General features: G+C 43.5%; 2 protein-coding genes across 2 annotated transcripts in view; both read right to left on the bottom strand.

Annotated features, from left to right (window-relative positions):
• The window catches only part of SARC_07797 (hypothetical protein), a gene marked incomplete at both ends in the record, with an annotated part of 9702 nt that extends 3307 nt beyond the window's left edge, over positions 1-6395 (bottom strand). Inside the window, 11 exons of the mRNA XM_014298253.1 lie at positions 127-243; positions 563-677; positions 1129-1211; positions 1581-1626; positions 2638-2790; positions 2995-3041; positions 3612-3686; positions 4591-4771; positions 5393-5472; positions 6064-6181; positions 6366-6395. Coding sequence (XP_014153728.1) covers positions 127-243; positions 563-677; positions 1129-1211; positions 1581-1626; positions 2638-2790; positions 2995-3041; positions 3612-3686; positions 4591-4771; positions 5393-5472; positions 6064-6181; positions 6366-6395 — 1045 coding nt within the window. The remainder of the gene's footprint in view (positions 1-126; positions 244-562; positions 678-1128; positions 1212-1580; positions 1627-2637; positions 2791-2994; positions 3042-3611; positions 3687-4590; positions 4772-5392; positions 5473-6063; positions 6182-6365) is intronic.
• Positions 6396-12596: 6201 nt separating this feature from the next.
• SARC_07798 (hypothetical protein) overlaps positions 12597-15169 on the bottom strand; it is a gene marked incomplete at both ends in the record, with an annotated part of 12701 nt that continues 10128 nt past the window's right edge. The window contains 3 exons of the mRNA XM_014298254.1: positions 12597-12863; positions 13504-13668; positions 14220-14314. Of these exons, the coding sequence (XP_014153729.1) occupies positions 12597-12863; positions 13504-13668; positions 14220-14314 (527 nt within the window). The remainder of the gene's footprint in view (positions 12864-13503; positions 13669-14219; positions 14315-15169) is intronic.

Raw genomic sequence — 15169 nt, forward strand, 5'->3', positions numbered from 1 at the left:
TATATATATATATATATATATATATATATATAAATATAGATATATATATATATATATGTATATATACGTATACCGGTATATTACATACATGTATACATCCATGGGACAATTCAGTAAATAGCATACCGTCGTGATAAGTGGGGAATGGCTGCAACTCCAGTGGGGATTTATCGCAAACTTTGATATATTTGTAACAACCATCGGACGGAATCACGATGTTTTGGTACAAAACATTCTCCAGTCCTGAATTTGAAATCAGTAAGGATTTAAAAATCAGATATTAGGAAAGAATTAGGAACGCAAATACATGATTATCAAGCTTAAGGAAGCACCCTCAAGCCTAAGTCCAGACACATACATGGGCTTATCAAGCCTTCTGCAGCGTGTTCTATGCGTATTAAAACTGGTTCTCAAATGCTTCCTCGTACAAACCGTGCTGGGAATGCAACAACCCCTTTCAGACCAGAACCAAGATTACCTTCTGCGTACACCCAAGCCGTCTACTTCAAACATACACATAGACTGATGCGTGGGGTGCGTTTCCTGCTGCGCGTGCACGTACCTGTATTCCACAGCATGCTGTTGGACAAGAGATAGTTGTTGACATAAAACAGCTCAGACGCGTCACTGCCAATGTACAGATCGAAGGCCTTTGTGTACGCCGAGATGTCGGTAGACTGGTTGTATATAAAGTCAAAGTACATTCAAGTCAGCAGTGACTTAAAGGAAATAGGGGTTGCCGCTCGGGCTACCGCTGGTATTGTGTCTACAGGCGAGATTTTGAGTGTAGTTGTCACAGTGGTCACATACTCTGAACGAACTACGCTACCATCGCATTCAGGTGGTATCAGTGCTGAAGATATACGGATCTTCGGTGGGTGTGTCTGCATGTGTGTGCTGTTGCGGACTGCTTCACAGACATATCATACAGGTGCACGTGCGAGCGCTTATGGGACTTATACATTGCTACACATACATATAATCTCATCTGGATACATGGGATTAGAATGCATATCATTTCTATGTCAAAAAGCAAGAAATCTGAACATGCATACATACAATCCGATCTGGATTTGAATGTATATCAATGTCAAAAGACAAGGGGCGTGAACATCCACAAGCACACACCTGAGTAGCAAGGGTGGGCTCGCAGAAGTACAGCACCACATTGCTCGAGAAGATGTGCTGCATCCCCACTGTGACATATCCGTCTGTGGCAGAATAGGCAGATGACAAACGTAGTACAGAGTTTCAGTGAAGGGATGAACGGGTCAGCTGTCAAAGACTCCGTCACTGTGCAAAGATTGACAGCGCACATAGTACTCACGACAGTATTGGGACAATATATTGGGCACGCATTCAAAAAAGAAATCAGGAAAAGGAATGGCGGTTGGCCCACTGCAAAGAATGTAGCGAGCTTAGCGTGTCTGCATACGTGCACATGCATCCCAAAACACGCTTGCGAGGCTGTCAATGTATATACCTACATACGTAATCATAATAGGTTTGCGAGGGTAGAAAGATGTCGGTGTATATACGGTACCAAGATGCTGTTATATATGCTTGTAGACCGAACATACCCAAGCCCAGGCAGTAGGACGTTTGCGGCTGACAACCCAGGAGTAGCTGTTGGAAACGGTTGTTCGCACATACAAAGCGGATCAGTACATTACACCGAATGGGCGATTACAATGGTAGTGATAGCTGCCTATGTTTCTGAACTGGCAATGAGCGCATTTACCGAGACAGACAGACTTGTAGGTAACCTGTATGTAGTGACTCAGGTGTGTTGAAGGCTGCAGTGTGCGCCCCAATGCAGGTACTCTCCTTTAGAAAGTGTAAGTGCGGGCGATGTGATGTGCTATATCGAGACTACTTGCAATCGGTACAGATTCATATGAGCTGTAGCAAATGGCTTGGGGATCTATACTAGGGCTTCACTTGTTTCCTGGCATTAAATAGAATACCAGGCATTCTATCAATACAATCACGTACATCCATTATCAGAGATAAAAGTGCAAAAGATTGCACTTCCCAGGCTTCTTGGGCTAGAAGTACACTCCTTCTACAACCAGTATGTCTGGCCTTAGGAAGACAAAGTTAGGTTCCGTCCATACATATGAGCACCCCAGTCGTACCGATACTAGGGCACAATACAGCGTAAGTATTTACATACAGATATGCAGACCATCGTGGCACGTTTTGTGACCCGTTGATATGTTTTTGTACACACCTATGCAGACCATGGTGGTACACATTCTAACCCGTTGATACGTATTTACAAACACATATGCAGGCCATCGCATATGTGGTGTAATATTTACTTACTTCGACGATAAACTTGCCAACAGCCTAAACCTCCGACAATCGCTTAGTGCCGTCTATACGCAAGCATGAGTGATATACATATACGTTACGCACACTTCTTTACCACACATATCGATACCACAAAAACACTTTTTCACATACATATAAACGTATATATCTTGAAGTTGCCATATCCTCAACGGATGGATCCGCGGGCTAGTACAACCTCGCAGATCCAATTAACGCTCTAAACACGCACCCTCCCGCTTAATATCAACTCTTCACGGTTGTATGCACTTTTCAGCTACACGCACTCATGCAAATACATACCGTTGGATCGGTGACGTTTCCAAAGGGGTCTGGAATGGAAACGTTCTTGAAGTTAACCGGAATTTGGGGTGAAGCCTGCACCAGTTTCTGGGCGCATCCCGATTCGGGGTGGTTGGTACCGGTTTGACAATGCGTTGGGACTTCGGGGATGAGCTACGCTTGTGTAGGTGTGTATGTATGTGAGTGCGTGCTCAGATGCTAGCAAGCAAGAGGTATAATGAGAGAGGGTACACAAAGATATCCGTATGAAATGAGAACAAGGCAAAAACGAATGAGGAATACATACAAGCACATGCATGGACCGATTCAAATAAACAATCCACATGCACACGGGCACACGGGTACATACACACACACCTGGCAACAGGTCTTCTCTACGCAGGGCCCGTTACACTGGATGCGTCCTGCAGACAGTGCACACGTCGTATTCAAATGAAATAAATAATATGAATTGGAATGAAATAGAACAAAATAGAATAAATTGAAATAAAACGAAATGAATTGAAATATAATAAAAAGGAAAACCCTATACCCTAAAAACCATATATACAAACGGTTTGAAACATGCGATTCCATATGTGCATAGCAATCCAGGAATCTAAGACACTGAACTGACCTGGACTTAAACATCTACAGCTAATCTCTGGTACTGGTGGGTTCGCCCCGCAATTTAATACAACAGCGCAGGTGGAGGTAATACGACAGCGACAGCGACAGCACCACCACAGCACAGTGGTGCATCGGAAGGAAGAACACTACATGTGCACACAAACACAAACACAAAACAAACAGCTGCACGATAGCCCGCCAACTCATCACGGCGAAATACAACCAGACAGAGTAAGTGCGTATCACAGAGTGGTACAAGTGATGTCATTATTTGTTAGGTGTGCATAATTAATGACAATAGCTGTTGTGTGTGTGTGTGTGGTGGGTGGTAGCACACTTGCAACATTCCATGGAGCTCAGCATACCGGGATTAGGGAATGGCGCCCACTTCTTAGGGCAGACATTTTTCTTCAAGAAGTCGGTGCACGTAAAATTGGCCACTGTAATGGATAAATTGAATGACAAATTGATACAGAAATTAATACCACCAGCTCTTTTCTCTGTTCACTTTCACACTATTCCTATAGACCACAACGAGAGGGAGAGAAGTGGACTATAGTCTGACCTCTGTACTCGTCCCGCCAGTCCAGAACTTTGCCTCGGGTGCACACTTTTGGAGTCATGCACACAACAAGCACAAACAACTGTACTGGAACATACTTGTAAATTATTGTGACAATATGCTCAGAGGTGTGCACAAACTGTTGTTCTATTCATAGTTTCATATTAATCCCATTTATAGATTAAAACAGTATGGACCGGTACAGATAACCTCAGTCGGAGTGCGCCTCATCACGAGCACGTGTGGAGTGCTATACACCCGCACTATACTCAGAAGTGTGTTCACCAGTGATCACTGTAACTTAGTACAAAAATTTTAAACATGCACATATGTGGGAATCCTCCCAAAGCACACACACCCACCCCCTACACCCACTCTACCGTCCACAACTTGGTTTTTTATCAGCTCACCAATAACTATTGCTACGCCTGCCTAATTGTCTACTACCACAGATACATACTCCGAGTCAGGAAGGTACTACACACGCGACCATCCACTTATCCATACGTTCTTTAAACTATCAGTCACTACATCTGTTTGATTGCATATTTTTATGAACACATAGCCCTAGGCTGAAACTTATTGGACAGACGCTCATCCACTCGCCCGCATACCAATGAACTACCAATCACTACACCTGTTTAATTGTCCAGTACCACGAACACATACCTTGCGTCACAAGCTCATTGCACACCCGCTGCTCCACAATGTCGCCCACACACGCTAAGAGGTATCACCCAATCACTACAACTGTTTAATTGTCCAGTACCACGAACACATACCCTGCGTCACAAGCTCATTGCACACCCGCTGCTCCACAATGTCGCCCATACACGCGGCGCCTCCAGCAACGGCCGACTGCACAATGGACCGCGACCGCGTCTGCTGCCCACTCTCACCCAAAAACTGCGAACACGCACCCCACTCAGTCCAGACACCGAACATGCAGTCTACGGGGCACAGCTGTGGAGAGGGAATACATAGGCTTAGTAAGGGGGAGACTTGGACATTAATTGTAGGGCTTGGAAGGTGTGGTACTAACCACAGGGGCCTGCAGGTATGATGTTGGGTTTAATTTTTCCCGATAAGCGCGAACCGACGCCCCACTCAGCCCACTCAACCCACACTGCATATATATATATGTAATATACATACATACATATACAATATATACAATCAATATATATATATATATATCAGTCTACATAGTAAAAGCAGGACAGATGGTTGGGTGTAACATTCGGCGATGAGACGAAAGAATGTTAAGTGAGGCAGTATCACGTCTATGGGTCAAATGGTACAACGTTGAGTGCCCAGTGAATCCAAGGAAATCGGCTAATGAAATAAAACCGCTGTTTGGCTAGGAATACGGATTGAGGCGTGGACTAAGGCTTGTTGGTGAATATACCTGTGAGCCTTATCTCCGTGGCTGGTCCGAATATCGCAGCAGAAGTATAGAGCAGTGATACCACACAACCACAACCAATCATAGGGAATATAGGTAAGCAGTTGTGCAGTCGATTGTACACGTGTACTCATTTATCTGTAAGTATATGTACTGTTCAGATCCGCATATAAACGCACCTCCACATCCACACACGGTGTGGTGCGCACCAGGTCCTCGGGTGGCGGGCACAGATACGCTGGATCAGTGACATTCCCGGCTGAGGAAACAGGTATGAGATATAAGCATACTGTGTCGATGACACGGGCTGGCACAAGTGACCACAGACGCACCCAGTGTGAGGGTTGTTGGGGAGTGTGATGCGTAGTGAACATACGCCCCAAGCATAGCAGCGGAGAAAGGGTGAGGAATATGAAGGAGTGAGGGTATAAAGCTGACCTATTTTCTTGAAAAAGCATTTGGATGGAAAATATACACATAGGTGTTTGAATGTATGATGCGAGCCTATAAGTAAACAAAGCGGAAGAATGAATCTTCGAGAGACATCAGGATAACTAGGGATGGATAGTATCACAGGAAAGACTCAATACCATTGGAACAACGTCTATGTGCTGGCAGTAGTACGTCATAAATATGTAAACACAAAGTAAACACATAGCTGGTTTTCATTCACACAGCTGAAATACAAACACATAGCGAACACACACTCGTTAAGGCAATATACCTCTATACTAAACGCATACACACAACTGAAATACACAAAGTTCATTTCTTCACTATTGCAATTCGGACAACACTGCATACATAGACTGACTAATTCTTTCAGTCGCGCACCCGAACGCACACATACTGGGCTGGGCTATGATGGTGCGGGTAGAGATCTCCACGGCTGCACTTGCTGGGCCACAGATCACAGGGCACGGACTGTAGTCAGACCAGTCGCTGACCACGCATGGCGTCTGACAAATCTGCGGACACGACCATTTATACGGCGGTTGTGAGCGGAAATACGACGAATGGGTTCTGAAGTCGCCCGCAGGGTATTTGAGCTATGTGATGTGGCGCGATCGAGCCACAGATACGTATACATATTTGAAACTCTACTCCAACATGTCGGGTGGTTAATAGTAGAAACTGATACCGTGTATTTACCAGTATCGTGACTGGCTCTTCACTAGTCATATCGAAAAGTCAGTCGGAGATGGAAGTACAATATACATAGCGGTCGAACAGACATACATAGTAGATGATCACATGCTACCGATGCGCTTGCAGGGCATATAGTATAGGGAGAACAAACCCATATATCTACGACTTATATGACAGTCGAGAAGTTGTATGCGAGAAGAAAAACATATCATCCGACAAATCGGACAAATCCGCATATACGTTCATGCACAAGCGATAATGTACCGGGCCATGGCAGGGCTGTGACTCAAGGAGAACATCGGGACAACTGCCCCCATTAATAGCCGGCACATCGATCGATCTATTTATAGAATGGGGATGAGTCATGTGAAAAAATGCCATTTGATGAGAATTGTTGAGTTCACTACACTGAACAGGCGCGTGCATTGATTGCACCAGTTAAGGACCGAACTGCACTTGTTGGAGTGTGGACTGAAGACATACTGAAGGCATGGGGATAGCATATCCACACAAGCGATAGTACCTCTGACCGAATGGTTTCAGACTCTATATATATATATACATAGACTGTACTACCGCAATCTTACGCATGCGGGATATGCCGAATCACGTAGTTCCGCGATTGCAACTGATTGCTTATAATCCCAAGCCTCTCAGCCCAAAGCAGATACTCCCACGAGTGAGGACACGCACACAACAGCGACATGGGAAATCCATTCGACCCTTTTTCCTATAGGGATCTACGATATGATCTGTCTGCCGTGGAAGAACGCACGTGCTCTAGGTGATATCACTGTACATAAGAAGAATACATGTACCGGTGATACCATCAATAGCATGACATATACCCCCCAAACTGTTCCCTTTCTCTGTCCTCCTTTAAAGATTCTACGGGGAAAGGGGTGGCCGAAGGGGTGTCTCCTGAGGGATATGTAGTAGCCTAGATACAGCAGACACAGAACCTGGGGCATGTAGTAACCTTCGATAGAGGCACATGGCACCCGATGTGATAGCCTTGCCTTGACCGCACGGCATTTCCGTTGTTCCCACATGTGACACTGCAGAGAGGTGCAAGCATATAAAGTGGTTGACTGGTCTGATAGTAGCAATTGGTACTCAGACACCGTCTAGCATTATATCAGACCCAAATGCCCAGATGAACTGGTTAATGTAAGACCAGGGAGACTAGCAAAGGGGTGCATGCAGTGCGTGTACAGGTGTGTTGTAGTAGTCAATGTTGCAGGTTCAACCAACTCATACACCCCAGAGAGCAGATTATGTGGGGCAGACATGGGAGAACGGGTTAGTGAAATAACCACGTGATGACGGGGATCAAGATAACGTACTGCATGCGCATATGCCATCAACATAATGTTGGGTTCTAGGGTTTTAAGGGGTTTTTAGGGTTCTGCTGCACCCGTCTGTGCTTGTGCCATATACGCTGTTTGGCTGGAATATCTCACCGGCCAATTGTGTGATTTTCTGTGGCATGCAAATGAAGTGCGACATGTGGCATGGTTGCTAGGCAACGGGCTTACCTGCAATCCCCCCAATTGAACTAGCTGGATGCAACGCAGTCTACGGGGCAAGGGTCGACTGTGTGTAGGGGATAGGCATGGGGTGATGCGTGCTGATGAGCTCATGCTAATAGTGGGATATTTAAGGGTTTGTACCTAGTAAGGCAAATGGTTTTAATACCCTTCATACTATGTTTCGTACATTCTGATACATATTATGCACGTGGATTGTGAGTGCTATGGAGACAAGCCTCGCTCTCCGTGTTGTAGCATATCACTGTGTAATACACCACGCTGATACTGATACGGTGCTAATATGAACCATTCTGTACTATCGCGTTTTGCATTGGCATGTGACGCCTGCTGTGTATGCTTGTATATATTTTAATTCACCTGTGTGATTCACATAATTTTAATGCGTATGATATATAGGGCAACATATGTTGTGAAATAGAAAGTGAAGTACAATACAACGTACCACACAAGAGTTCATTGTCTACCTAGAACTTTTGAGGAAACATCTATAACAAGAACCCTGAACGACAAACCGTATTGTAAACCTCAAGTGATTTAACAACACCTATGCGCCCAACAAATATCACACTACACTCAATGATAAGAATACTGCACTACACGGTTTTTCTACATAAATCTAGGTTCATAGTACGCTATATATATAAATATATATATATGTATATGTATATTTATATATATATATATATAACAATACACACACATATATATATATACAGATACAGATACAGATATAGATAGGTACATATATTGATATGTATACACACATATATATATATATATATATATATATATATCATGTGTAACCTTTTGTGTGTGTGTACCCTTCTATCCTTACATGTAAGTACTGGTGTATATTTTTGTGTGTGTTTGTGCGAATTCAATGTCAATCATTAGTAACTTCGAAGTGTCGAAACGTACCACTTCTATCGTGGTAATGTTGCCGTCGGGTGTAGGCGGTAGAGACAGGGTGTAGGCGGTAGATTTCTTGGTGCAGAATCTTTCCATTGCCATTGCATCGTGAACAGTCTTGACTTAAGTTAATGGCCTCCTGCAATTTACATTCAAATGTGGACGGTGTTCATAGCATAAGTTTGAAAGTCGCCACTTTGAGTTGTGTTTCTGGTCTTATATGTGTGCGTTGGGGTGGGTGGGAAATTGCTCGGCTTAGTAATAAGAATTCGTAGGCCATGCGTGCATATTCATAGGGTTTGTAGGTAGACCTGTGAATGTGTATGTTAATATTTTAGATGGTGTGGGGCGCGCCACTATTAGCATGACATATACATATATATGATGAAGCCCTATCAAGCACGAATATCGCACGAATCCCATACATTGTGGTATGAAAATGTTATAAATAGAAATGAGCAGTGCATACCATCAAGAATACACATCGGATGTATGACCACTGCCCGCTATTTTAACTAAGTTTTGCAATCCACTTAGATGGGTAAATTTGGCCAGCAAGATCACATACAGCAATGACAACTGAGAGTACATAAAATTCAGTCCAAAAATAATGAGTTTAATTCTTCTGGCCGTATTCTATACATTGCTCAATCAACAGTAGACCCGCGCGTATGTAGCCTCAGACTATCACTCGAGATGACTAGTTCAAGACACCCACGGTACACACAGAACATACCACTCCACGGTACACCAGAACTTACCACTTTATCGTAGGTTATCTGGCTACCGTGTTCGATTGAACTGCTTTGAATGTCAAAACTATATTTGTTTGATTGCTGGAACTGCTATCAAGCGTAACAGTGGAAACCAGATTCGAAATCTGAAGCTCTATAGTAATCTCAAATGCCTCTCCAACTCAGAACTTAATAATACATTGCACAGGGTCACTGCACTATTAATAGCAAGCTCGTGCACGCGACGAAAACTACTAACATTGTTGTCCTGTACTCGGTGGACAAAAGTTGTCCGTTTGTGCACTTCTGGTTGAGCACTGTGATGTTGACATTCCCTCGCTGGTTATAGCACCTCTGAGGTGCTCCGTCGGGTCCTGCATACAAACCAGAACATTGAAAGGTTATATTACAATGTATTAAGAAAGCATCGATTGTGCTTCAGAAAGCTTTCGCAGTGACCGAAGGAATTGTACGCATATAGATAGTAATCTGCGCTTTGAATGACCCGTCATCGGGACAAGCAAAAGGACTGATTGTTCAAAGAATCTGAGGGATTGATCGTTTTCTTGTACCTCGATATGAGCAGTTAAACAGTGATAGGGTTGCTATCGACTGGTGAGGCAAAAATTCGTAAACATAGCAACGCATAAATCGTACTATTCAAACTGTTTTTGACATGCATGAATATGTATGTACTTTACAACGTTTGCTACAGATGTCCACGATTGGGACTGGCTTTTCACTCTCCAGATAATTAAAGTATCAGTACAGTAATCATCGCTGTTTTGAAGCTGCGAAATAGCCCTCCTTTGTTGTATACTTATGCTCCTGTGTATGTTCCAAATTAGGACGGTTTCTATTGTGTCTTATGAAACAAACATTCGCAGAATACGCATTCGCATTGACAATTGAGTTCTGACATGGTCATGTTTCCTGTCACTGTCCCATTTTAACCTAGTTACGATTGGACCTACACTTTTATATATCCAAAGTATCATGCGATTTGTTTTATAACGTAAATTTCATCAAGTTCGCAGTATGCGCAAAAGTGTATCCAAAATTGCCCGTGTACATAGTTTAATACTTGCACAGCTACATATCATGCCAAGTGTGTGCTTCTAACAATCACAATGCTACCGACAATACCACACCTGCTGTAATCATGCCTACATTACTTACTGTTGATTTACGCGTATATTTTTCGAGTTCACGTACTCAGATGCTTGATGCTTCAATAATGTTTTTGACTTCTACGCGCACATACAAAGTTATAAATTATGTGAAGACATTACAGTCAAGTCAGGTTAAGGTATACAGGCATTTTATTTACTTTATAAAGGCGGGAGAATCAATATACTCACAAAACCCACACAAAAATGACCAGAATGTATATAACCACTATCCCAGCCTATAGTAACTGCATACTTGATCCGATGCAATTGGGAGGGTTATTGAAGTCGGCCGGAGGATCTTGGGCATTAACTGCAACGCTCCCAAGGATTAGCGGAAAAAAGAACAGTTTGTGCATTGTATTCAGAATCAGTCCTGATCGCTAGAATGATAAGTATGTCACGCATGCGTCGTCCGACGATCGCGATACAGCTCACGCCAAAGCCTCTGTTAAATTTTCTAGCTCGTCTCGAGCGAAAAGCAGAGTTATGTAGTACTCAATGCAATATCTCGACAGAGCGGATATGATTGCTAGTAGGTGTTGAGGGAGGTCACTGTACTAATATAGGAATAGATATTACAAGTAGTTTACCGAGAACCAAGGTATGCACGCCCACAGTCCGACATAACAACAAAAGAAAGTTGTTTTTATTTTTTTGAAAAACCACAGGGCACAGGACGTTGCCACAGTAACCCCAGAGAGAGCACTCCAATCACAATTAGTCAATGGCAGCACAGAATTATTTTTTTTGGAAATTTATTACATACTGCATTATGAAAATAAATTCCTTCGAAAAAGACTGATATCAGCTCAACTTTGAAAAATAAATACCATTGTCGTGAACCATCTTATTTTTGTATTTTACTCTTTATTATTTAATTCCTAACTACTGTTTAAACAGCATTTTACTATTAGGAAGGTCAGGGTGCAAAACTGGCCTGCTCCCTGGCTCTTGTCTATATTTATTATGTGTGTTTTAAAATCATTACCACCATCTCATTTCTTCACCTCTGTCAGACTCTGGAGTCTGAAGACTCGCGTGGACAGTTGAGACTGGAGACTGGCGACTGTGAGAGTGTGAGCCGTGAGCGGTGGAACTGGGGAGTGGCGACTGTGAGAGTGTGAGCCGTGAGCGGTGGAACTGGGGAGTGGCGACTGTGAGAGTGGGAGTTGTGAGCGGTGGGGACTGGGGAGTGGCGACTGCTGGGGATTTGGAAAAGCCAGACTCCAGACTCCAGAGTCCACACTCCGATACAGAGGGTAGTCGACACTTTTATTGTGTGTTTTTTTTTGAATGGATAAAAGAGTCTTGGCTGTGTGTCACATCATTTTGTTCAAAATCCAGAACCAATCCGAGCTTTTCGGTATTTATGTTTGCCAAAGTTGTTTTATTAGAAATATCTATAGCTAAATATATTTTGCCGAGGAAGCCACACTGCCATATAAACCTGTTCAATTTAGAGGCATATGAGGAAGCGCTTGGTTCCCGACTACTACAGTAGCGTGAAACCGTGATTCAGGTACATAGTTTAAACAGATTCGGCCATTTGGGTCTTACGGGAGTACTGCTACTGCGCCAACTGGCCCAACCCCCACGATTCAAAAAACAACGCTCTAAAACCTTCAGATTTTCACATCTTCAGAAGCCCGAGTCCACCAGGGCCAGGAAGTGGTATATTTCAGAGCCTTCCGAGGCTATGTGTATTTCCTTTTCCTTCAGAGAAGGACATGGACTTATGTCATGTGTGTGAAAATTGCCAGGCATAATGACTGGTGAGTTCGCTTCCAACAAGTAATACACACGACGGGATTAAGTTTCACTCCTACTCGTCGTTACTCACTGAGGAATCGCTATGTTTTTATATAATTACTGAGGAATCGCTAATGTTGTTGGGGATTTGGGTACCGTTAACGAAGGCGATTTCGGCGATCTTGGTGATCTTGGTGATCTTGGTGACCTGGGCGACCGGGGTGAGTTTCCATTCTCTTTGGGCGGGACTTTGGGTGCAACGCCTTTCGGTGGCAGCTTGGGTGCTTGTGCCATGGCTATACGTTGCTCTCGCTTCTCCTCTACAACCCGCAGCAGGCTGACCTTTTGCAGACGAAAAATATTCCGGGCAGCCGGATATTTGTTCTGCAGTTTGGTCCAGGGAGAGAATTATCAACGAGCAAGGGCACGTGGACAGGAACGTGCCGTTTATTGAGCAGAAGAACGCCGATGAAAACGTAAATACGGATATGTAGGTTGTATTATACTGTGAGACTTGTAACATGGCTCTGCGGCTGAGGTGGAGATATCAAAAATAAAAGATACAGCTCGTTTCGCTCAAAGCACAACCAAAACAGGGTTAAGTTGCTATATTCACGGGCTACAGGCATTCGAAGCTCACAAGCAGCCCAACCGGCAAATGCAAACGCATAGTTCTGCAAGCACATGATAAAAATACACACTTAACTGTCAGATGACTAATATATATGCGCGTGTCTAATGATATTCACATACGTGTACAAATTCGATACATATGCATTCCCCACAAGCCTAGAGGAGCACAACTCTAAACACGGGTGAGTACCATCCCACCAATCATTCGCATGTGTGCCGGGATCTCTACTCACAAAGTGACCAGCCAATGCCAGACACAGAGAACTCTCCCGGCTAAGTAGACATAAGGGACACAACACACAGCTGGACCACGCACACGCACACGCACACGCACAGACAACGGGAGTATAAACAAGGACAGGGGCAACACCCACGCACACGCAGCACCTACCACCACGGTAGTACGGATGGAGTCGTAGTACTTGTTGACCACAAACTGGAGGTCCTGGTCTAAGTCCTGGACTTTGGTTTTGTCCGTGGCATTGACCGTGGAAGTCAGTCGCGTCACTTGACTCTCCAGTAGCGAGCACACACACTCCACAAGAAAGCGGTCGATCTGTGTGTGCGTACGTACGTATGTACAAGTTAAACAGTAGCCTACCCATACAACTTATAGGCATGTACATGCACAAGGAAGCGGTTGATCTGTGTGTACGTACGTACGTATGTACAAGTTAGATAGTAGCCTACCCAGACAATTTTTAGGCATGCACATGCACAAGGAAGCGGTTGATCTGTGTGTACGTACGTACGTATGTACAAGTTAGATAGTAGCCTACCCATACAACTTATAGGCATGTACGTGCGCATAGTCCACACTCAGCTGGTCCAATTAGCGGTGCAATTAGTGTATGGGGATAACTGCAGCAATTGAGCATTGGAGTGCATCTATAAACTTTGGATATTAAATACAGTATCTTACGAAATATTTCCATACCACATATAGAGATCAAAGCATCCGTTTGCACCTCTGTAGATGGCATTACAATATAAACGCATACCAACACATACAAGTGTTCTCAATCCGTAAGTACATATAGCTATCCGTACAGAATCAATTCCGATGTCTGGTACTGTAAAATAACAAGCGTCGGTTGTATTACGTACCTCCATTCCATCAAGTGCACAAACGTCTTGGGAAAACTGCTCGGTCTGCTCACAGAACAGCTTTGTTGACGGGTGCAACTGTACCTTCGTCATATCTGAGAACAATCCAATCATGTAAAGCGTGAGTAAGCCCCTCAAACTGGCACTAGGAGATACCGACGCGCACCGCAAACTACTAGTTGGACTTTAGGGCGAATAATTCAGATGTCTTGGGGGGTGGGGGGATCATTAGAGTCCGCACCTAATCCTACAACCAAATAATCTTGTAGTTTAGGTCGAAGAATTGGGATGTCTTGGGGGGTGGGGGGATCAATAGAGTCCGCACCCAATCCTAGAATCAAATAGTTTTGTACTTTAGGGCGAAGAATTGGGATGTCTTGGAGGGTGGGGGGATCGTTAGTCCGCACCCAATCCTAAAACCAAATAGTCTTGTAGTTTAGGGTGAAGAATTGGTATGTCTTGGGGGGTAAAGGGATCGTTAGAGTTCGCACTCAATTCTAAAACCAAATAATCTTGTAGTTTAGGGCAAAGGATTGGGATTCATAGAAGGATAGATAGTAAATGCACCTAGACCTATGTCCAGGGAATGGTGGACTGGTGGTACATTCCTTTTCAGTAGGAAGTAAAGGATGTGCTGTTCGCACGAAATGTGTTGAGCCCACATACAACGAGCAGCAGAATGACGTGCACCATGCACATATACGCATGTATGTACATGTATGCTCATATGCACACCTAAATAAGCATTCACGAGATTTCCAGTGTCAACAGTTTGTAGCACTCGTACATACACACACATATATATATATATATGTGTGTGTGTGTGTGTAGTATATATATATATATATACTATATATATATATATATATATATATATATTATTATATATATATATATATATATACTATATATATATATATATATATATATATATATATATATATATAAAT

This window comes from Sphaeroforma arctica (assembly GCF_001186125.1).
Source record: "Sphaeroforma arctica JP610 unplaced genomic scaffold supercont1.642, whole genome shotgun sequence".
Taxonomy (NCBI): domain Eukaryota; class Ichthyosporea; order Ichthyophonida; genus Sphaeroforma; species Sphaeroforma arctica.